Source organism: Mixophyes fleayi, chromosome 9, assembly GCF_038048845.1.
Source record: "Mixophyes fleayi isolate aMixFle1 chromosome 9, aMixFle1.hap1, whole genome shotgun sequence".
Taxonomy (NCBI): domain Eukaryota; kingdom Metazoa; phylum Chordata; class Amphibia; order Anura; family Limnodynastidae; genus Mixophyes; species Mixophyes fleayi.
In genome coordinates this window covers 23,577,787-23,601,768 of record NC_134410.1, presented here as the reverse complement: position 1 = coordinate 23,601,768, position 23,982 = coordinate 23,577,787, and the positions used below count along the sequence as shown (strand labels likewise).

The 23,982-nt window shown below is 39.0% G+C and overlaps 1 protein-coding gene across 2 annotated transcripts in view; it reads left to right on the top strand.

Moving 5' to 3' along the window:
• Nucleotides 1-12,434, top strand: part of LOC142102228 (cytochrome P450 2C28-like) — a 41,184-nt gene extending 28,750 nt beyond the window's left edge. Inside the window, exons 7-9 of one of the 2 annotated variants that reach the window (XM_075186948.1) lie at nt 9,188-9,375; nt 9,579-9,720; nt 12,003-12,434. In XM_075186948.1, coding sequence (XP_075043049.1) covers nt 9,188-9,375; nt 9,579-9,720; nt 12,003-12,184 — 512 coding nt within the window. In that variant the 3' untranslated portion in view covers nt 12,185-12,434. The remainder of the gene's footprint in view (nt 1-9,187; nt 9,376-9,578; nt 9,721-12,002) is intronic. The other variant, XM_075186947.1, reaches the window with a different exon arrangement.
• Nucleotides 12,435-23,982: the final 11,548 nt, after the last annotated feature.

Here is a 23,982-nt window from a genome sequence, read left to right as displayed (position 1 = left end):
ATAAAACATGAATCCTATTTCCACAACAAAAACCCTCTGCTTAAAATCAGCAGCTTCTCTACACATAAAAACAAACCCCTAGCTACTTCCATGACTAGGCCAATGTAGTGTGTGTATCCCTGACTCTGATGTCACAAATGTCTTAGTGCCATGAATGAGACCATGTCTACGTGTTTTTATATCTCTTTACAAGAGTGAGATACTGATAAGGGATGTAAAGACTGTGAAATAGGAAGCAAAGAAATAATAAGAACACAAGGATTTGAAAACAAACAGAAAAGCGGAAAAGGAGATTTTACTGCAAACATGACAGCTGGTTTGGATACTATGGGAAAATGGCTCTACTTATTCCACTAATCCCCTTAGCTAGTCACTAAACTATGACCCCTCCGAATACTTAACTGGAGGGTTACGTCACCCGTCCAATCCAGTGTCGGCTATCGTTAGCTCATATGGAACTTGGTATCACAATATCTATATACCTTTGCGATAGAGTTCCTGACTAAAATAGAGAAGTGCAAAATTAACTCTTTGTAACGCATATTCTGTGATTCCCGTGTGTGTCTGGAATACACAAACCGACATTAGAGCAGGGTATATACACATTTCATTTTGAATAATGAATCTCTGCCAAATAAATTATCATGAGCCACTGCAAATAAAGAAGAGTTACAATGATCCATTGTTAAATTTGTCTTTCAAGAGAATTTTTTGTACTCCTCTATCAATCCTCTTAATCGCTAAACATATATTTCTTTTGTTTGTCCTTATCTATGGAAAAAGAAGAACAAGATAAAGTGATTTTCAAATAACAAAGAAAAACAAACATTGTTTTTATCATGTTCCACGGTAGAATATCTAATTGCATCTACCGTGAGTCCTCTCCAATTAGGCAACGAGGTTTGTACCCTGGTCTTTAGATCCTCCCTGAGACCATCCATTAGTACTGTAACAGCTGCTTCCCTGTGTTGTACATTTTCCTGTATATCTGGTATCCCTGTGTACTTAGTCATTGCTGATAGAGCTCTAGCAAAGTAGTCAGCTGCAATCTAACTACCTTTTGGTTTAATAGTGAAAATTTTTCTCCAGTCCGCTATCACTGGAAAATATATGGCCAACTGTGAGATTATATGTTTAATATTTTCCTGATTATCATCCTCTGTTAAGGATCTATCCTCCTCCAACATACAAGCCTTGATGAACTTTTGCATATCCGTATCGAAGGAAGACAGGCCCTCAACACCACTCGCCAAATCTTTATTAGTAGGCTCATGTGCATTACCTAAATGTCTAATAAATTTCTGACACTTGGCCAAATCTTTTCTAGGATCAGGGAAATCAGACATAATTGAAAACAGTTCAGTCCTAGTCCATGGACAATGCATTATTACATATTTTAAGGGAACTACACCATCTTTGTCTGCCTTCCCATTGGGAACTGCTATTGTGCAGACATGATGTAAACCTACCAAATCACTACATTCTGGACTACTTGCTGGAATTACTGTTGCAGTACAATGGGTGTTCCTCCTTGTATAAATTTCTACATTATTCTCACCAATTTCAGCCGCTGCCCCCGTTCCTTTTCCTTGTCCGTGTGATGCCTCTTGCATGTAACTGGCATGGGCAATGGCTGAAATGACGGTGGGTTCATTTTCTTCTTCTGAAACATTACTCTTAACGTAACTTAATACATTATACAAATTAGTTACACTTTTAACATTTTTGGTATCGGCTGTATTTACCACCTCAACCGCATTTGGCAGCAGGGGCGCGCTTGCGCTCAGTTCTCCACACTTTGCAACGCTTACTTCCGCTGTGTGCGCTCTTTGCGCCAAGCCTACTTCCGGTTTGGACGCGCTCTGTTGCCATGTGTTCTCTTCTCGTTGCCACCATTTTAAACATCATGTTAAATTCTCGTTTTTGTTGACTTAATCAACAGTATTTTATCTCTAACATTATTTAACACCTCTGAATCAAGACTGCCAATCTTTGAGAAAGGTCTCACACACTCCCGGGTCATCTTGACCCATATATCTCAGTACGCAATTCAGTATGCACCATATTTATTATGCATAACATACCTCACTGAACCAATCGGCCATTCCTTAGGCAGCACACAATCGGCCATCTCTAGCATATCCTTAGCACCCATGTTGAACCAGAAATCTCAATGCGGACCACAGGGATATCAGCTCCTCGATACCCTATCTCTCCAGCAAATTCTTTCAACACTCTACAACACACAACTGTGTGTGGACGATTTCAACAGGTACGTCCCCTCAACTCCACATAACTGAGTACCACTGAACAATAACACACGATTGTCAACGTACTCAATGGAGAAACAACCTAACACAACTGGGATCAGACAAGTACCAACTTCGCAATACCCTGCATTTCCTAGTTTGAGTACTTTACAACTGTTAGCACCTGATATTTATCAGAATATCAGTGGTTGCAACGTATTTCCTCCCACATCTCCCAAGTCACAATCACGGTTGCACAATTAACCATGCTGTCCAATCGCACCGCTTACAGATACTACCTATCAGTAAGCTTTGCGATTACTATTGGGAATGTAACGAAAACCTGTTATTTTCATTTAGAGTATACCTGCCATGTATCATCTGTGGCGTCTATTTATCCCCTGTTTTCTGTTAGAACAGAATGCCACTCACACAAAGTTTGCTTTATACCGTGTTATCCTTCCAAACAGAACCTTTGTTTTCAGGTCACCTTTTTACCGTGTTTCGTCAAACACACCTGAACAACATCTCTGTTCAACAGTAAATCAACTCTTCTCTTTATGCATACCATTCATATACACATACACCTTTGTTTTCTGCGCAGAAAATTAATTTCCCAAATAATAGTAATATCTTTTCAGAGGCTTTAGCAAGTCATTATACTATACATATAACAAACTATCAAAATTACTGTTTAAACACATGGCAACAACACCAGAAGTACACATACGCTATGCAATGCAATACATTTACAACACAACATTAAAAGAAACAATTTTCTTTCTTGTCCCTAGATTCAAGTTAGCGCTCCTTAGATTATGCAAAAACTGACATTCTGTTTCACAAAACAGAATGATGAACAGGTTTTAAACACATTGCATTCTTACCCGTGTATGACGCGTCACTCCACCCTTTGTTGAGTAACCGAAATCCATAGGCTTTGCGTACCGCCCGGTAGCTTATCTTCCAGCTATGAGCCACCAAATTATTCAAGTAATTTTATCATTTTCCAATAAGCATTGTCTATGCGATTTGTGTGGTTCCAAAGCACAAGCAATTTATTTAGCAAAAGCAAAAGTATAACAGTTCTAATAAATAAGTACAGTACAGCCGATACATGATAGATACATACATACATACATACATATGCTGCGCCCGCTGCGCTCTGCTGGATCCAGCTACAGTCCTTCAGTCCTGAAGGCTGTCGTCAGTGTGACTGACTTGCTGATTCCAGGGAGCAGTATATATACATTTGGTGTTACAGTAAATGCAATACAGGTGACTTGGAAAGTTTCCATAGGTTCAGGCTTCAGGAAGGTCCAGTGTAATGCAATCCATAGGTCAGTTCAAACAACTCCCTCCAAGGGTGGGGTTCAGCTTTCCAAGGGTGGGGGTCAGCTCTCCAGATGATGAATACTAATGTTTCCGCCAATAACTAGTTTAAACTGGTCTATTAGCATTACACAGACAATATCATTCTAATCATTTATTCCCTATTATCGATAACTAGCGCATGCAACGTGCGATCCTTTTGGCGAATGAACCGGACAACTGCGGATAAGTAGGGGATTAGAATGATACCAAACATGACATGCTTCCCGTGACCTGAATTTTAAATATCACTAAAGTGTACATATAACCTTATAATATATAACTATAAACCAAATAACATCTGCTCATAAACAACTGTGGATTGGAACTATTATAAATATGAAATATATGTATATTTGAATGTGTGAGTGTATGCGTGCATGACTTATCGTGCGATTGCGCCATAACACGTGGTGTACTAATCTCAATCGCACGGTAAAACAATATTAATCAATATACATTTTCATCCAATTATACGACTTTGACAAGTATGATGAGAGACACAAAGATCAAGCCAGCAGCTCTGTGTATGTGTACACTCCAGCATCTGCAGTCCCTGTGCCAGCCTCTTTGTGAGTAATACACAGGACAGCCTCCTTCTCCAGGGATCCTGGGACTTGTAGTATGGGCAGTCACACAATCAGGAAGTACCAACACAATCACAGTAATAAGGAGACAGTAGAAGGTAGTGATGGGAAATCTAGTTCATTTTGAAGATTAGTTCATTCTGATCTAGTTCACACAAAAGATTAGTTCAAAAGATTAGTTCATTTCACTCAGTAGTTCATTTCACTCATTTCACTCATTTGACTCAGTAGTTCAGTTAGTTCAGTTAGATCACTGGCTCTGGAACACTGCTGAGAGAAGTGATTGGAGACATAGATCTAGTCTATTACACATATTGTAGGCATATATACTACATCTCATTAGATGAGGTATAGTCCTGTTAAAATGATCAGATAATTTTAATATGTCAGATCATTTTTAATATTTTAAAAAGGGCAATCACTTATACAAAAACTAGTAGTGACATGTTGAGCTCTGCAAAGTTAATTACATTTTCATTATTATTTTTTATTTCCATAATATGCAAATGAAAAAGACCCAAATTAAGAGTATTATAAAGTGTCACTTTTTTGCTTTTAAAATTGAGATCAGTGAAATCAGGATATAGGGGAGCTGTATCAAACTTTAGGGGGGAATTTTTACAGCTGTAAAAAGACCCCAAATAGGCATCAAGTCACTGGGGGCGGGGCCAAAATGGCGCAATTCATGAAGACCCGCCCCCTACGCCAATACCCCCGCTCCAGGAACTCCCAGTCATAACCAACATGATGTTGGCAATTATGACTAATCAGATTCTGTCATTTATCTATCAGAGTCTATAAAATGACAGAAACCACTTTATCTATCTTGAAGGTTTAATACATCTCCCCTGTATATATGGTGCAGTAAACAGAACTACAGTATATAACATGCAGCACTGAGCAATGCAGTGTGTCTTGAGCTGACAGGGAAGGGAATGTATCCTGTGACTCATGAGCTAAATGATCTAAATGATTGAAAAGATTTGAAAGAGTGGAAAGATTTGAAAGAGTGGAAAGATTTGAAAGAGTGGAAAGATTTGAAAGAGTGGAAAGATTCAAAAGAGTAGAAAAATTTGAAGACTCGTATGAGTCACTGAGTGAAATGAACTAGATGAACTAATGAACTCCAGCCATGAGAATGAGTCATGACTCAGTCAGTGATCAGCTCCAGAGTCTCACACAATGTCTGAGCACAGCAGTGCCACCTTTGGTAGTTTAGTGGTACTGACTCATGAGTATTAAATGAGAGAGCTGAATAGAAACAAAAGAGCCAGTGTGAATGAGACAGTGAGTGAGGCTGCTGGAGCTGCTCGGCTTTATCTCTAACTTCTCCCACTTGTTTTAGTTCCTGGTGAACTAATCTTTGCCAGAGCTGTGAACTAAATGATTTAATTCACTTTGAAGATTAGTTCATTTGAACTAATCATTCGTGAACTACCCATCACTAGTAGAAGGGAACAGGTCTTAAATATTGAGAGGAAATAATAATATGAAAATGGATTATGCTATAGTGAGTGTATTTGTGTATATATATATATATATATACATATGTGTTATAAATACTCATTAATGATAAGCATATATATCATTGCTTACTGTGATACAGCAGCATGTTGTAAGAGATTGTATGTATATAAAATGCTGAATTCTTTATTCTGGGAAAAAACGTTTTTGAATGTTAATATTTTCATTTAAAATGATGCAACCTTACTGTATGACACATTGCAACTATAGATAATTTGGTGTACCTTTTTCAATGTGACAATTAAAGGGCAAAGTTTTGAAAAGTTTATGTTGATTTATATATGTTTAGAGCACATTTCTTGCAGGGTTATTTTAAGTTGGTTCCCTATAAGTTAATTGTGTCCCATTCTGGGCAGCTTCTTCTTTTGTGATCTATTTGGAGCAGTAAATGCATCTATGTTCGGGAGATCCGTATTGAAATGACCAGCTTACTTTGTGTTGATTCTTTAAATCAATCATTAATCAGCAGATTTTTCATTTTTTTTAATGACCATTGAGTTTCTCCATGTGAAAGGCACGAGTGCTAGAGGGCTTGAGCTAGAAACAGCACTATCTCATATATACAGGAGGGTAGGAACCAGGGAGGCAGAGGAGACAATTATTAATAATAATATGTGTTTAATAGTGTATAAATACATTTTTTTCCAACAACTGCAACACTGACAAAAATTAAAATAGGATTGGTAGTCTTTTTATATCTACAGTTACTGATCCAAGCCCTATAGTAGTCCTTGGCCTTTTGCCCCCCCCCCCCCCAATGAATATATATATATATATAACACACACACACACACACACACACACACACACACACTAGAGTGAGAAATGTACTATATAAGCTAAGCACAAGGCACTACATATATACTATATACTATATTCTATATTATTTAGGAGCACTGTTGGATTGCACACCCAAGTGTTGTCCTGCTTTATATATTGCTATCATGAGGATATACACTATGTACTGTACAATAAGATGCATTCATTTGTGTTAGTGGAATAGAGATAACATCCAGGGTACAAATTTATCTCCTCCACCTCCCACAACTTTCTCTTTAAACCTCCCAGTACCAATCTTCCCACTTCATATTTTCTCAACTTTCCCCCTTCCACTTTCTTTTTCTTTTCTTGTCTTTTCTTTTCTTTTCCTGGCACACACCTACTGCATATGATTAAGCTAAATGCACAACACCTAAAGATATTTCTACTGTAATTCAGCAGAAGACCATGGATAATATACATTAATTGCCTATAACTAATGTTGTCTATACATCATTCCATGTAACCCTACCCCATCCTTAGCAGTGGCTGCTGCCGCCGCCCATCGAGAGTCAGTTTGACATAATTGTTTTCCTTACTGAAGATTCTCCTGCTGGAATACTGTGCCCGTAGTCTCACCTAATCTCTCATGAGACCAACGTGTGACAAAGCTGAAGACACTACTGTGGGTGTTACTCTTTTCTCTGGAATAAAATAATTCAGCTATCATCTTCTATTGCAATATTCCAACAATTCCAAGAATCGGTTAACTGTGTCTACATCAATTGGACACGTTACAAGTATAATATATAATAGGAGCCATACAACACATCCAAAAATCCAAAATCTTCATAGAGGGTGCCAGGTTCAATAAATTGCACATAAATGCCTGTCCAGACAAGACTGGGAACCAACACTTCATATACAAATAAACTTTATTGTTACTTTTAAAGTCCAAAAATTAAGCTGTTCCATTATACCATCTTTAGCATAAAGTCAAATAAAGACAGATCAGAAGTATAATTATTTCACAATATACTCATCTTATGCTGGCATTGATGGCACAGAGCTCATAAACTACCCAATGGCCGTTTTGGTGCTCCTGTGGCACCTCTATCAAATATTGCTATGGTTTTTATAAGTTTTATTTATTTTCTTTATCTTGTGTGTTTTGTATTCTTTCACACATCTTCTTATAGTTTTCATTTTTATCAATTTGTGTACACCTGCAATGAAAACTAAAAATGTGTAAATTATATATACTATTTGAACAATAATTAACTCAGCTACAAATGTTTAAATACAGAGATATGATCATATTTTTCTCTGCATGTCCTTGCACATAGATGGTATGTACATGCCTAACATAATTTAGGGTACCAGTGATTGTAGCAGTTGTCAAACTTAATAATAGATCTGTTTTAACATTATTCAGACTCATGATTTCATCCTCACATTCGGTAACTCTATCAGACACAATAAGGATAACAAAAATTTGGATGTAAAGAAATGGTCAAAATAGGCCGGTATACAGAGGTATGCAATGCCACCCCTTTTCCTATTGTCTTCATTGTAAAACTATAAAATTCCATTCACTTACATTTTTTATACTGACGCTTCTAAATTCCCATAATCTGTTTATAATATCTGTTTATAATATCATTAAACAGGGCAGCATGAGGATCATAGTTACCCATATACAGTATAAATAGGGAATTTATAAATTATCAACACAGCGAGGCAAGGCAGTTAGTTCTGCCAATTTTAAATTTATATTTGTTTTCAGTTTATTTCAAACTCGAGTAATTAATTTATTATTTTTGGTTTTATTTCGCTACTAGTGGTACTATGGTACTAATTTGGGACTTTAACACAGTTTTTAAATGAATCAATAAAATGTATGTTTTATATCAACAAATAATCATGAGTGCCCCTATAAGACATGTTTTCCTTTCTTTCTACCTCTATATGTGACTATTAGTTTCACATGTGTAGGGTGCACCAACCCAGCTAATTTGACAACATATATAAATAATAATAGACTGGGTATATGATTACCTGGTGAGTCGGTATACTTTTCTTCTACAAAGTTTTTATGATTATGTATCATGAATGTTTTTATTCCACCTTTAATATTTTTAATTAAAAAGGTAATGCACTAGAGAGTTTTTTTCTATTTTTTTATGGCATTGATGCGAAATGAAATCATTTATATAATTATCATTCACGTGGAGGATAAAGTGTGAGGTTCATACATTGTCATTGTGAAAGGAGGCATTTTGTAAGCATATAGATTGAAAGGGAGAATGTGGTACAAAACATATGATTAACAAACTATCACCTTTCTTCACCAGTGGTTATTGAAAATCCTTTACCATCATTGGGATATTTCTGTTATTCTCCATTGTGGTGGAAGTGATAATTTTATGAACATATTACACTATATTATGCAATTTATGTATTTTATATTTTACATGTGAATTGTTCTAATTGTGGCAGTACAAGAAAAGATTTCCTCCAAGATCTCTGTATACATCCGTGAGCGCCTATTTACATATAAATTGCATAGAATACTGACAGTATTTGTTTGGAACATTTGTTCTTTAATATTAAACAGTATGAATAAATTAACAAAGTAAATGGAAATAAAAGTAATTTTTTTCTTACTGTGCCTCTAATGTTAATATAATTTTTTAGAGACTATCCAAAAGGAAATTGACAATGTAATAGGGAGAGATCGCTGTCCATCAGTGGAAGACAGGAGTAAGATGCCATACACAGATGCTGTTATCCATGAGATCCAGAGATTTGCCGATATTGTCCCTGCAGGACTGTTCCGTGCGGCCAACAAAGACATAACCTTCAGGGGATATCATATTCCCAAGGTATTCTTGTCCGGGATAGACAGTGTTAAGAGATAGTTGGAAAATGAGATCATATATACAGTATATAGATCATTGTATAGTGATCATATCTTTCCCAAATATAACCTCTTTCTTACACTTGCACCATATAAGCCCTGTTATGCTCACATACTTCCTAGGATGTGTCCATGCTCAAGATTAAAAGTAATTGAATATGATTTCAGGGAACCTTGGTGTCTCCAGTCCTGACCTCCGTCCTGAAAGACCCCAAACAATTCAAGAACCCAGAAAAGTTTGAGCCTGGACATTTTCTTGACGAGAATGGTGGCTTTAGGAAGCATGATGCATTCATGCCATTTTCTGCAGGTACCAGCATTTTACTGTTAATAATATTTCCATTATTACTTAAAGCTAAATAGTGAAAATTATGTTTAGTATGGCTATACTGGCTCTGATGTTCTGTGACAGTTTAAGTATATCAAGTATGTTGCAACAAAGCAGTAATAACAATAGCAAAAAAGAAAATAGAAATGAAACAGGGAACAATGCTTGATGTTCTGGGTCTGCAAGTGGTAGCATATCAGTTCCCTTAAGTGACACCAACATGCTGTGGGAACGCAATGGGGTTGCCATCATGTTATTTGCAGAACAGAACAGAAAAACACATATATATGATGAAATATGAACAATACACATACAATATATCCCGGTATTTAGCGGAGTTGATTTATTAAAGGCTCATGTTAATACAAACAGTGGAGCATTAATACAATATTATTGTTCATTTAATAAAGGAGGTGTGATTATAGAATGTAGGGAGGTGGTGATAACTATGCCTGAATAGAAATGCAGTTGCACCTGTACAAAATGCAAAGTCCAGGTGCTAGATTTACTAAGAAACATATTTGGTGGCATCTTTAAACCGCCACACATTGTCGGTGGTTTAGTGCTCCAAGCTGCCACATTTACTATGGGTCTGCATGAGGCAACGATGTAAAATGCCTGGTATTGGGTGGTGGATTGCAAAACTGCTAGAACAAAGACAGGTTTTTTTAATACATGCTTCTTATTGGGTTATTAGCACATGCTGTTTGAGCTATTGTGCCATTCAGAGAAAGCACCATGGACATAGACATTTTGGTGGCAATTATTATTTATTGATTAAGGTGCAAAATTAATTTATAATTAACTTATAGTAGCAAATTTTCATCGTGCATCATAAAAAATTATATAGACCGTTAATAACCAAATAATATTGTCCAGTTAATATAATTGTATATTCATATTTCCCCTATAATATAATACAATATTTTTGTCCCCATAATATAATGAATAATAAAATTTGCCCCATAAGTTAATTATAAATTAATTTTGCCCCTTAATCAATAAATGTATATGTCATACTTGCCAACTCTCCCGAAATATCCGGGAGACTCCCGCATTTTGCGAGAGTCTCCCGGGCTCCCGGGCGAGTGTGGCGATCCCCCGCATCTGGATAATTCTGCCCACTTGCTAGTGAAGTGGGCTGAATTAAGTCCCAAACGCCGCGATTCCCGGTGAATCGCGCCATTTGGCCCCGTCCCCCGCTGTCAAATGACGCATTTTGCGTCATCACGTCATGGGGGTGGGTCCAAAATGACGCCATTTGGAGCCCCCCCCCCCCCGTTACGCCCACCTCCTCTGCAGGCTCCCGGATTTCACCAACAGAAAGTTGGTAAGTATGGTATATGTCAATGGTGCTTCCTCCTGTGTTCTGAATGGCAAAATAGCTAAAGCATCATGCAGTTTGAGCAATGTCGCCTATCACAACCATCTCATTTATTTTGACTGTTTGAATTATGGTTTTGTGGCGATTTTACAAACCCCATCTTGATAAATCTGGCTGTTTGTATGTTCATCTCTGTTAAAATCAGGAGGGCTGTTGTTTTCAAAAATGTCAATTCTGGTTGTTTTGATGGAAGTTTGTACTGTTCATTGTAAATATCTCTATATAATTTATATTTCTGTCCTTGCTGAATAAAGTAAAGGTATTCCTATGTTTCATAGATACTTTTTTTAAAAGTTTAATGCTTTTTAAAGCAAAACGTGCACTTTGCTTACAATAACTGTCCCCAGTTTTATTATATTTTATTATCTATGGATTAGATTTCACTCTACCTTAGAACATACTTGCCTACTTTTAGAGGCATTTGTCCAGGAGGGGGTCCGTCCAGGGGCGTGGCCACACGCGGGGCGCCGTTAGGCTCCGCCCCCTTCAATCAATTTAGCCATTTTAGCCAATCGAAGCAGGGGGCAGGGCCACGATGATGCATTTAGCCCCGCCCCCTGCCATCTTCAACAGCGAGGACACCTGGATCCGGGATTTTTGCCTGCTCTCTCGGGAGTCCGGGAGAACTCACAAAAATTCGGGAGTCTCCCGGACATTCCGGGAGAGTAGGCAACTATGCCTTAGAATAGCAAGTAATATGCACAGTGCATAGACATTTGTAAAGAGAGGTATACGCTCATGTTTATACTAAATATTCTTCAAAATATAATAGTCTTTCTTATAAAGTGAATTTAGGTATAATTTTGATTAGTTCCAGGTAATTATAATTTAACTTATCTGAACCTGTTCTAAAAGCTTTGTTTTCATTCCGTCTCTACAGGGAAACGCATGTGTATGGGGGAGGGTCTGGCTCGCATGGAGCTCTTCCTTTTCCTCACCACTATTTTGCAAAATTTTACATTGAAGCACACAGGGGACAAGGATGACATAGAGATCACACCAGAACCCAAGACCAATGGCACTCGAAGTCGGACCTATGAGATGTTTGTTGTCCCTCGCTGATGAAGTACTCATCTTATTACAGCATTGAGTACAACGAGTTTAAACATCAGACCAGAAGCTTATACCAGTGCTTACAGTCCTCATACTCATGAAATGAAATTAAATGTTTGCTTTCTTTTGCTGATTAAGAACCTAACACTTTTGTTACAAATCCGATTTCCTGTTTCAAATTTAAGGGCACTTTTAACTTCAAAAAGCAAAAGTACCTTATAAATAAAAAAAAATAAAAAAACAACAACATGGAATAAATGCATTGTTGCTTTGTTTTCTCCAGCATGTTACACAGACAGAATAAGAATATAATTATAATTTAAAAGCAGATGGTGTTGTATTAAAAGCTGTTACACAGCAATGATGGATGGGTACTAAGAATGAAGAGAAGCATATAGAGGGGCAATGCTGGAGCCCATGAAGGTGCAATGATCATGTTCAGAGAGTAGGCAATGTAAGTTGATCAACATAAATTTACAGAACATGTTTGTTGGCAGATTTATACATTAATAACATCAAGGATCCTCATTTTGTTAGAGTCCCACTCTCAAAGCTATGTCTTAATTAGCACTGGTGTGTCATGTTAGAACATACAATTATGCACTCTAAGCCGTTTCAGCTATTTTAGGGGAAAGAACCAATTTGTTTCAGATACAGTTGTGTTTTCAAATTCCTACCTCATTTTAAGTTAGGAATAAATACAACTAGTTTGTTCCTTGGCAAAACCATGTTGTGCTGCAGGGGGATACAAATTTAAAAAGTGCAGAGAGATTTAGAGTACTGAAGGGAGCACATCCTAATTCAACTCTATATTGTAGTTTAAGAAAAAAGCTGCCCAGTGTGTGCAGAAGCAGGCAGTATTTTCCCTGCATGCAATATATTTTTTGTGCACCCAACATGGTTTGTCCAAATGCAAAATTATACCCCTTCGCTGGATTTGCTCCTACCTCTTAATGAGGGAAAATGGGTGCAATTTACCATTGGTCAGCAGATTGCATTGCAGCAGTCACCCAACAGCTTTTTATGCCTCCGTATGATTTATAAATTCAAATCACCATCATTATGAAATATTATGTATGCTGTACACACAGACTTAATATCATACATTTTGTCAGTAGGCTATCTATTAAGGGTGTGCACCGGCCACTTTTAGTGTTTTGGGTTTTGGGTTCTGATTAGCTTGAGGTTTTGGGTTCTGATTTGTTTTGCCAAAACACCTGACGAAAGGTTTTGGTTCTGATTTAGGGTTTTGGGTTCTGATTTATTTTTAAAAAAGCATAAAAAGGGTTAAAATCAAGTTTTTTGTTTATTTTTCACTCCTACGCTATTATTAACTTCAATAACATTCAATAACAATCATTTCCACTAATTTCCAGTCTATTCGGAACACCTCACACCTCAAAATATTGATTTTAGGTACAATATTTAATTTTTTGGTACAGCAGCAACAGTGAACGTATTTTGAAATAGCAGTACCTATTTTTTGGTACAGCAGCAACAGTGAACGTAGTTTGGAATTGCAGTACCTATTTTTGGGTACAGCAGCAACAGTGAATGTAGTTTAATATCTGATACGCATCTATGTGGACTGCGTAGTGGAGTGGCCCCCGACCCAATTTGGTAGCGGGGCCACAATATAAAACCCTCAACTGGTCTGAATTCCACTGCACAGCTATCTGGACTGCGTAGTGGAGTGGCCCCGGTACCCAATTTGGTACCGGGGCCACAATATATCACCCTCAACTGGTCTGAATTCCACTGCACATATGGCTGCTCCTACATCTGCAGCATATAGAGGGTGTAGTTCGAGCGCGTCACTACCTCTTGTTTTTGACGACCATGGTACAGAGCATTCATCATTGAGATCCCATCAAGTATGTCAAAGACAGACAGCGTCGAAGTGTTATTTGTTGACTTTGTGAACAAAAAAACTGTCCCTGTTGCAAATCTTCGTGCAATGAAGAGTGACTTTTTCATTTAAAGGCTCAAGCTTTCAAGTGTAGTGTTTATAACATCCTTACACCAACAGGTAAAAATCCTTTTAATTGGGATAATGGAGCCACAAAGGAAATTGCACATATGTAATGCCCGCACAATGTTACTGGCGTTGTCTGACCCCACAAATCCCCAGGAGAGTCTAAGTGGGTTAAGCCACTGAGAGATTATTTCCCTCAGTTTCTGGACTGATGCACCACTGGACTCAGCAAGGACAGAGCACTGGACTGATACACCACTGGACTCAGCAAGGACAGAGCACTGGACTGATGCACCACTGGACTCAGCAAGGACAGAGCACTGGACTGATGCACCACTGGACTCAGCAAGGACAGAGCACTGGACTGATGCACCACTGGACTCAGCAAGGACTTTTTTGTTTTGTTTTTTATATTTTTTTAAAAGGATTTTTGTAGAATTTTTCTTTTTTTTTTCTTTTTATGGAAGAATTTTTAATACTTTTAAAATAAATATGCACTTAGCAGAACAAAGCACAGGACAAAAGCACCGCTGGACTCAGCAAGGACAGAGCACTGGACTGATGCATCACTGGACTCAGCAAGGACAGAGCACTGGACTGATGCACCACTGGACTCAGCAAGGACAGAGCACTGGACTGATGCACCACTGGACTCAGCAAGGACTTTTTTTTTTATATATTTTTTTAAAAGGATTTTTGTAGAATTTTTCTTTTTTTTTCTTTTTATGGAAGAATTTTTAATACTTTTAAAATAAATATGCACTTAGCAGAACAAAGCACAGGACAAAAGCACCGCTGGACTCAGCAGGACAGAGCACAGGACAAAAGCACCACTGGACTCAGCAGGACAGAGCACAGGACAAAAGCACCACTGGACTCAGCAGGACAAAGCACAGGACAAAAGCACCACTGGACTCAGCAGGACAGAGCACAGCACAGCACGAGAAATAGCAGGACAGAGGACCACCTAACACACCCTCCCTCTTCCCTGATCAATGCCCGAGTGAAGATGGTGGCGGCAAGCGGGGAATTTAAAGGTTCCGAGTATCGCGAGATCCGACAGCGGGATTATGACTCAGAGCCTCGTTTTAAGTTTCGGAATCGGCGGGAATACCCGGACAGTGCTCAGATCTGACTCGGATCGCACTGTTCGGGGGGGCTCGGATTCCAGGAATCCGAGTCCGCTCATCCTTACTATCTATTCATACAGCACTATCTTTGTTAATATTTGGGGAAACATTTTTGTATGTCAATACTACTTATATTTTAGTTTATATGCGTTCTTTATGTATTTTTAAATATGGACAAATGGGGTAAGCAGATTAATATGCATCTGCTGCCTATATATATAGTGGATGGAACCAACATTTCTGAAAATGCAGCTTCTCCATTCATTAGGAACTTGTGATATCAGTTTTGCAGCTAATTATACAAAGTATTATTTGCCCACTATTATTTAACAAATTTGCCCAACATTGGGAATCCAAGTTAGAGCTCTCTCTTATCTTGCACTGTGTTCTCCTCACCAAACACATGGCTATTACAGCCGCCCTGCATCAATGTTGGACTCTGCACTATCAATGACATGACCGTTGTCTGTGCTGCCATCATTCTGTCTCTGTGTTTTGTGTAGTTAGAAAATTACTCGCTGAGGAGTTGGGTTTATTTATTTTTTTGAAGAGTGTGTGTCATTCGTTTACCTATATTTATATGGTTAATAGTTATGATTTCACTGCATACATTTTGAAATACATATCCATCCAAAACTTTGAAGTTACTTTTACTAATAACGTTTTATCATTGACATCCACTTGTTATAGGAAGTGTTTTGTTATACAGGAAGTGCAGCTGCAGCCATGTTCTATTCTACATGACTTTAGTTAGTAAAGACACACTTCTGCAACTCTCCAGAATCCTGTAGTGATGTGCACACAGAGCAATTTACATAGTATCAAAAGGTTGGCTGTGATGGCACAAGGTCTCTGACGCATAGATCCGTTGGTTTTCGACTAAAGCATCGCGGGTGCATGGCTCAAATTTAAGAAGTAATGGTGTGTATACTGCTGTGCTGGGCTCTCAGACAAATCAAAAAGGTAAACAACATTCCAGGACCCAGACAAATAGCAACTGAGCTAATGACACCAGCAGTCACAAGTGGTGAAAGTAACAAGAACAGGTAAGAGACAGAAGGACAATCTGCCAACTGTCCTTAATCTAGTGTAGCAGTCTAGAATTCGGGTGACTGTCTTGCTTAGTCAGGATTTGGTCCGGCTCAAGGACAGTATCACGCATCTCACCAGTTTAGTTCCATTCTGTTCATTATGTACATTGGTTTTCCTTGGTTACTGCTATTTGCTGTACAGCCTGGCATTCCTCAATCCTTGGATGCCATCTTGCCAAGCATTCTGCACATGCGCAGCCAAGGGAACATTTAAAATCTCTGCTCCGCAGTGATTGGATGATCATCAGCCAGTTCCCTTTATAAGGGTCCTCCTCCATTCCATGGGTGTCAGAACATCAGGTCTACCAACCTTATAGGAATCATCACCTCAAACTCCTGTTCATGCATATACTTACCACTGTTACTGACTTTGTGGGTTAGACCGTTCATGCTACCGCTGCAGCTTCACTCGTCATCGGTCCTGTTCTAGAGTTTTAACACCTGTGTGGATCTCAGTGCTTCTGCTCTCTGCAGTTCATCGCATCTCAGCATTACTTGTTCAGCTTATTCCAAAGTCAAGACCTGTGGCCTCACTGCAGAGCATTGCTCTTCATTGGTCTTGTTCCAGAGTTATAACACCTGTGTGGATCTCTGCACTCCTGCTCTCTGCAGCTCATCTCTTCACAGCTACACCTGTTTTGCCTGTTCAGCCTAATCCGCTGCTAACACTGGTGGCTGTACTGCATTGCTCAGCATCCGTCCTGTTCCTGTATTGCTATACTTGTATATATCTCAGTACTTCTGAGTCCTGCAGCTCATCGCTTCGCAGCTCTACCTCTCCAGCCTATTCCACTATCAAAACTTGTGGCTATACTGCTAATCATCGTATAGCATCCATCCAGTTCCTGAATTGCCATATACCTGATGCTACATTCTAATCTGCCTTACAGCTACTTTGTGGTTCTCCGAATTATCTGCTCTGCGCCCCCTGCGCTTGAGAGCAGCTAAGACCATATTCCCTTGCGGGAATCTCTGGTGAATACCTCTCGTCCCTTAGACTCCGCACCTGTCTGGGGGTAAACTGTCACTCAAACAGAGATCAACATCATTCGCATTATCTGGCTTTCAAGACAAATAGTTTGGAGGTAGGCCCCACTTTACACTGTATTGTGAAGGCTGAGCTGCTTGCACCTAACAGTAGTGCACACAGTTTTGCCTGTGTATTTGTTTAAAATGTATCTAAAATCATTACCCTCCTATCTTAGATGCCCCAGGCCCCCCAGAGCCTTATTCCATCTGGTGATACTTTAGTGGTTCTTACATTAATTCTATTGCTTGCCTTTTTCCTTGCACTGGTCCTTTTCTCAGTTCACTTTGTGGAACATATGGCCAGCCCCAATGCTCTGACTAAATCACCAATCCTGCCTCCTTTGCACATAATATATTACCAGCAAACCCTTATATATAGCTCTCCCCTTCACTTATGCCACTGTCAGTCCCCACTGTACTGATCCCATTGCCAACCCTCTCTGCATTGTTATTATTTGAACCCACCCCAATCACTGGGCACATTGAAGGCTTATACAGAATTCTTGCAAAAGTAGTGTCCTGTTGCAGATGCTTGCAGCATTTCACCTTTGTGGTGATCGCACATGGAAATCAATTTATGATAAGGATAAGGAAAATTCTACATGCATATATATTTCTAAAAAAAAAATTGACTGGTAGTTTGCATCTGGTGACGTCAGGGAAAGATGCAACAGTGCAGGGAGGTGTTCATATGTAGCTCTGGCAGACTGATAAAATACGATTGTGCCAGCATGTTTCGTAATAGAACTTATTAAGCAAAGTCAAGAATGTTTCTATGAACGGAGTATTGGAAGGATATGTTAGTATGCAGCTAAACAATTTGCAGCACAGAGGCATAAACCAGTTGCAAACAATGCAAAAGCATTCGTGTATTTTTATAACAAAGGACTGTCAGCTTTTTCCCTGCATTCCTTTAGAAATGACCTACTCAGTCATCACATCCAGGTTTTCGTAAATGTTACTACAGCCAAATTCCAGTAGTTGTAAATCCTGCCTCCTTTTGTGTTGACCCCGCCTACAGTTGAATTGGCCCCGCCCACATAAGGCCACTTCAATAATTTTTCCGTGGTCATTTTAAGTTCCCAATCCACCCCTGAGTCTTAGCATGTTTACAACATTTTGCCTAGCAGGAAAAATATTTTAGTCGCAATAGATGTTCAATTATTACATACATCTATTAACCATAGATAAGGGATAAGAGCATGCCTGCAGTTCTTAAAAATTAACACTAATGTAACTGTTGAACATAAGATATTCATTTCCATACCTAACCAGTTAATTTTAACTCCTATTTCAAATTTCTGGACACTTTTTACTTGCAGAGGTTTAGTACAGCAAAGGGGTCTTTTTGATGGCAAGCTAAGCCAATTTTCACATTGGCTTCTGGAAAAATAATTGAATATATCAGAATAATCCATTTTTGACTAAGATTGTTTTTCTCAAAAATGATATCTAGAATATATATTGGTTGAATGGCAGGTAATGTTTATTTCAAAAAGAACATAAGACTGTAAAGGGTATAAGTACAATACAACATTTTTTTTACCCATTGCCCACAAAGGACTAATTGAATTAGAAGGCTGTCAATGTGACTACTGAGGAGATCACATTTGTAAATTCTATTGAATAGTGAGTTCTGAATACTCTAAACATACACACAACCCTTTTCTATCCAAATAAAAATGTAATAAGATTTTATACCAGTGGAACTATTAAATGATCATATGGAAAGTGTCTTATTTTATTCCTTCGTATTTTTCATTATTTCACAGTCTGATCAATTGCATGTAATAGAAATTTGACACTATACCTTCATATTGACTACTTTGTAAATGTTAAGTGTATGCTGTTTTTACTGTGCTTGATTGTAATTTTTTCCTTTTGAAACATATATAAAGAGTTTTTACTTTACTATGTCTCTAATTATGAATGTTAGACTCTATAATTAATAGGTTTACATTAAGAGCCCATTATAGTTTGACTGATTTGTACTTGCAAACACTTAAACACAGGTTGCAGGTCAGAAAAATACACAACATACCTGAATATTGTTCACAGTTATATTGTGTGACATCAAATTATAATTTTATCCTATTGCACCAACATCCTGGACGGAGTTAGGGATTCACCTTTCCGTAAGTCAGCATTTCAGAGTGCATTCTCCTCAACTACTAAACTATAATATATAGGCCCATCTTGATTTTCATATTTCATACTGTATTGTATATTACATACAAAACTGTAAAGTATAAAGTTATATTTATGCTTCTTTTCTCTATCATTTGGAAAATAATGTATTGGAAGAGCTGAGGGATGCCTACATCATGTGGAAAAATAATAAATGTTACTTTGACTGCATGTCTAACTAGTGCTAATATGTTAAAGTCAAAATTCGCAGTTTCTTTCAGGCTAAGGGGAAGACAACAGGTGTGTGAAAGAAAGAGAAACTTCAGGAGGCTGCAACGTCAGCTGCAGTCCCTGTTGGATCTCCAAATTTGCGGCTGGGATATGAAGGATAATCTGGTGGAGACCAAGAGGGACCTGAAAAGGCACATCGAGAAAGAAGCTAAGCGCATCGATTTCCGTTCCAAGGTGGAGAACCTGGAAAAGGGTGAAAAATGTAACTCTTCTTTTTCAGGAAACTCCACTCTGGTCACACGCCCCTGACTGAGCTGCAAGATGAGACCAGCATTCCCAGAAAGCGGAAAGAGGGTGTCATGGAAGTCGTCACAGACTACTACAGCAACCTCTACTTCCCTAAGACTACCGACACTGATGCGGCTAATTCATTCCTGTCAGGTATCACTAAGACTATTGATCCTGCAGGTAAAGAAGCCATGGACGCCCCCCTGGCATTGGAGGAACTGCTCTCTGCCGCTAAATCTTATAGGCCCTGTAGGGCCCCGGGCAGTGACGGTCTCCCAGCTGAGCTCTATTAAGCGCTGTGGGACCTCATTAGCCCAGACCTGCTAGAGCTGTATGAGGAGATGGTGATGGAGGGCAGAATGCCTCCTACTCTGAGAAAGGGACTGATCCCAATCCTGCATAAGCGCAAAAAGGAGAGATGTGACCTTAAAAATTGGTGGCCCATCTCTCTCCTGAACATGGACTACAAGATCCTCGCCAAGGTACTAGCCAACAGGCTAAAGATTGTCATTGGGCAGATTGTTCCTCCAGATCAGACTTGTGGCATTCCTAGTCACAGGATTGCAGACAGCCTTGCGCTGCTGAGGGACACAGTCCATTACATCAAAGATCACCATGCACACGTGGCCCTGTTCAGTCTTGATCAGGAGAAGGCCTTTAATTGTGTTTCTCATGATTTTATGCATAGGGTTTTGTGCAGGTTTGGTTTGGGAGAGATGTTTTGTTCATATGTTAACCTGATGTAACCTGATTTTTATAGCTTGGTGTTGGTGAACGGCTGGAAGGCGAACCACTTTTCAGTCATGTCTGGGGTCAGACAAGGCTACCCTCTTTCACCTCTTCTTTTTGTTTGTTGTATAGAGCACTTTGTGATGTGCATCAGGCGAAATCCAGAGATAAGAGACATCACCACACTGGGTCCAGACTGTCTAGAGGCGAAGTGTTAGCTCTACATGGACGAAGTTACTGTCTTCTGCACTGAGCAGCGTTCAGTGACTGCACTTGTCCAGACCTGCGAGAACTTTGGCCGAGCTTCAGGGACAAAGGTCAACTGCGATTTGTTAGAGGTGATGCTCTTCGGGCAGTGGCACCTGTCATCCCCCTTGCATTCCCCTTCACAATCAAGTCAGACTTGATCAAGATTCTTGGAGTTCGGCTTGGTGGAGAGGGAGCTGCCCTGAAGTGTTGGTAAGAGAAACTCACTTCAGTGAGACAGAAGTTGACTTGTGGAGCCTCAGAGATATTACCATCGAGCATTCTTCGTTTGTAACTGCATCCACAGGACTTTGATTGAAAAGAACATTTGCTCTGCTAGGAAGTCCATGTCTCGCTTTTTCCTCCTGCCTCTTTGGGGGTCTGGCGCCTTCTGAACTGCTTTAAGGATACTATTTGGCTTGCCAGGAACTGCCTCAATTTGAAAAGGGAGAAGATGACCATCCATGACTGTTGCAGGTTGATCCACAGCCTGCTAAGAGACTATAACACCCTTGACAGTACTGAGGAAGATGATTGATTGTTGTCGCCCTCTTCTCCTTCTTCCCATATGTGTCCGATTATTCAATAAAGCCTTGGGTTTGTGTCTCCCCCTCCCTTACCCCTCCAACCCATTGCCCATTACTGTTTGAAGTTTTGCTGAATGTCTTGCCTTAATTTATGTACCCTTCCATATATTTGGTTCTGTCCCAATAAAACTTTGGGATTGTGATCCCCCCACCCTACCCCTCTCACCTACCGCCCCCTCATATCCATTGCTTGTTTGAATATGTTATGTTGTTTAAGTTTGCATGGTTAATGCAGTGCTTGATGTATAGTGTAGGATGTCATATCTTGATCTTATCTCTTGTATTGTGCTAAAAAGTATGAATGATTATGTTTCACTGTGTACTGCGTACACTTGAATGTGATGTATTGTGGTTTTTTTGTACCTTTATACAAATAAAGATACTTTTTCAATCAAAAAAATGGGGCATATAATGGGGTAAACCTGTCTGGTCTTTATTTACTGTTTGTATATAATCAGGGCCTGATTAGCCAAGGCTGCAGTGTAATTTTCAGTGTACAAATAAGCTATCAAAAATGTATGTGCTACATGAAAAAACAGTCAGTATTTAACTTATGTGCAAAACAAAATACTAATTTGCACCCCTTGCATTGTAACATGGTTTTGTCCAGGAGACTGAAATAAGAAGTTTCTCAAGTTAAGATCCTTAATGAATTAGGCCCCTAGTGATTGTTTTTATTACAATAAATGTATTGTTGTACTTTCTAGCTACATTTGCCTGAGTGACTATAAGAACCCTAGAAGGTACTGGGTAGGCTTCCCTGGCATCGTAAGGCACCCCTGGGTGGCAATCCAGCACGTAGTGGAAGGAATTGGGCCAGATAAACCTGGTATTCTCGCAACAAGAATGTTGAAAAGTCTCATTCACTTGCAAACATGCAATCAGACAGTTTCTCCAGAATGGAGCTGTGGGCCCTTATAAAAGTAATGGACCTTTGCTTGGGTCCAGCACCCCAATATTTAACCCTATAGGGCTGCAAAATATTATTTGTACCACAGAGTGGGCAGCAGGTGGCCTATTGTGCAGATTCAGCGCCGCTGTAGTTTCCTTCTCTGGAGACAGCCGCAGCTCAATGCGGAAATTAGGAGGGAGATAACACTATTTTATTTATAATTGAAACATATTGGCGGTTGCTTACTCTGGATCGATTTCAAATATAAGTGCAGGATGGCAGGAGATCCAAAATAGGTTGAACTTGATGGACTGGTGTCTTTTTTCAACCTCATCAACTATGTTACTATGTTATGCAATATGATTTTTTATCTGGATCATGTATTTATCCCAGTGTAGAAGAATAACTATAACATATAGGAATGTTGCTTGTAATAACCTTCACACAACAAAACCAAACATATGTTATATAATAGTGATGTGTCAGTATTATGTTTATATGTGTGATTACATACAATTGAAGAGGCAGCACGGTGGCTGTGTGGTTAGCACTTCTGCCTTACAGCACTGCGGTCATGAGTTCAATTCCCAACCGTGGAATTATCTGTGAGGAGTTTGTATGTTTTTCACGTGTTTGTATGGCTTTCCTCCGGGTGCTCCGGTTTCCTCCCACACTCCAATAACATACTGATAGGTTAATTGACTGCTAACAAATTGATCCTAGTCCGTGTGTGTCTGTGGTTGTGTGTTAGGGAATTTAGATTGTAAGCCCCAATGGGGCAGGCACTGATGTGAATGAGTTCTCTGTACAGCGCTGAGGAATTAGTGGCGATGATGATGAAGAGATGTAATTTTAATAACACCTCTTATATTAAGTCCATATGCAAGTGCTGTAGATGTGCTTGTAAAAGATTGTACAACGGTGAAGTATTGTCCCATGTGTGTTTTTGTTTGCAACCATACAAAAAGATAAATGTGTGTACCAAAATGTAAATTTGTAAAATATTATTCTTCTTGCTGCGATTAGCTAAAATAAATCAATTTATCTGAGATTATATTTACAGCAACAATAATGCGTGAAATGTATTTCTAAATAAATGCATCCACCGCCGGCAACAGGCGGCCGGAGAGGAGGCCAGGGGTATTTAGGGGTTCCTCCTGGGCCTCAAAGAGGCCCAGCTGGAGGGGTCCTAGCTGGCGGAGGGCCAGCTGAAGGAAAACTTGCTGGAGGAACACCTGGAGTAGGCCCAGGAGGAGACAGGGAACCAGTTCCAAGACCACAAATATGAATGTTATATAGGAGAAGATTTTAGCATGTCGATTTAGGATAGAAATTTAGGCCCCACAAATTACTTATTTACTCATTCTGTATTTTCTTAGGCAAATGCTGCTATTATACAGGTGTATGAATTAATGGACCAAATAACGGTTTGCCCTTAAATAAAATAGGACCACCACAATACATGTATCTCTATAATGCAGT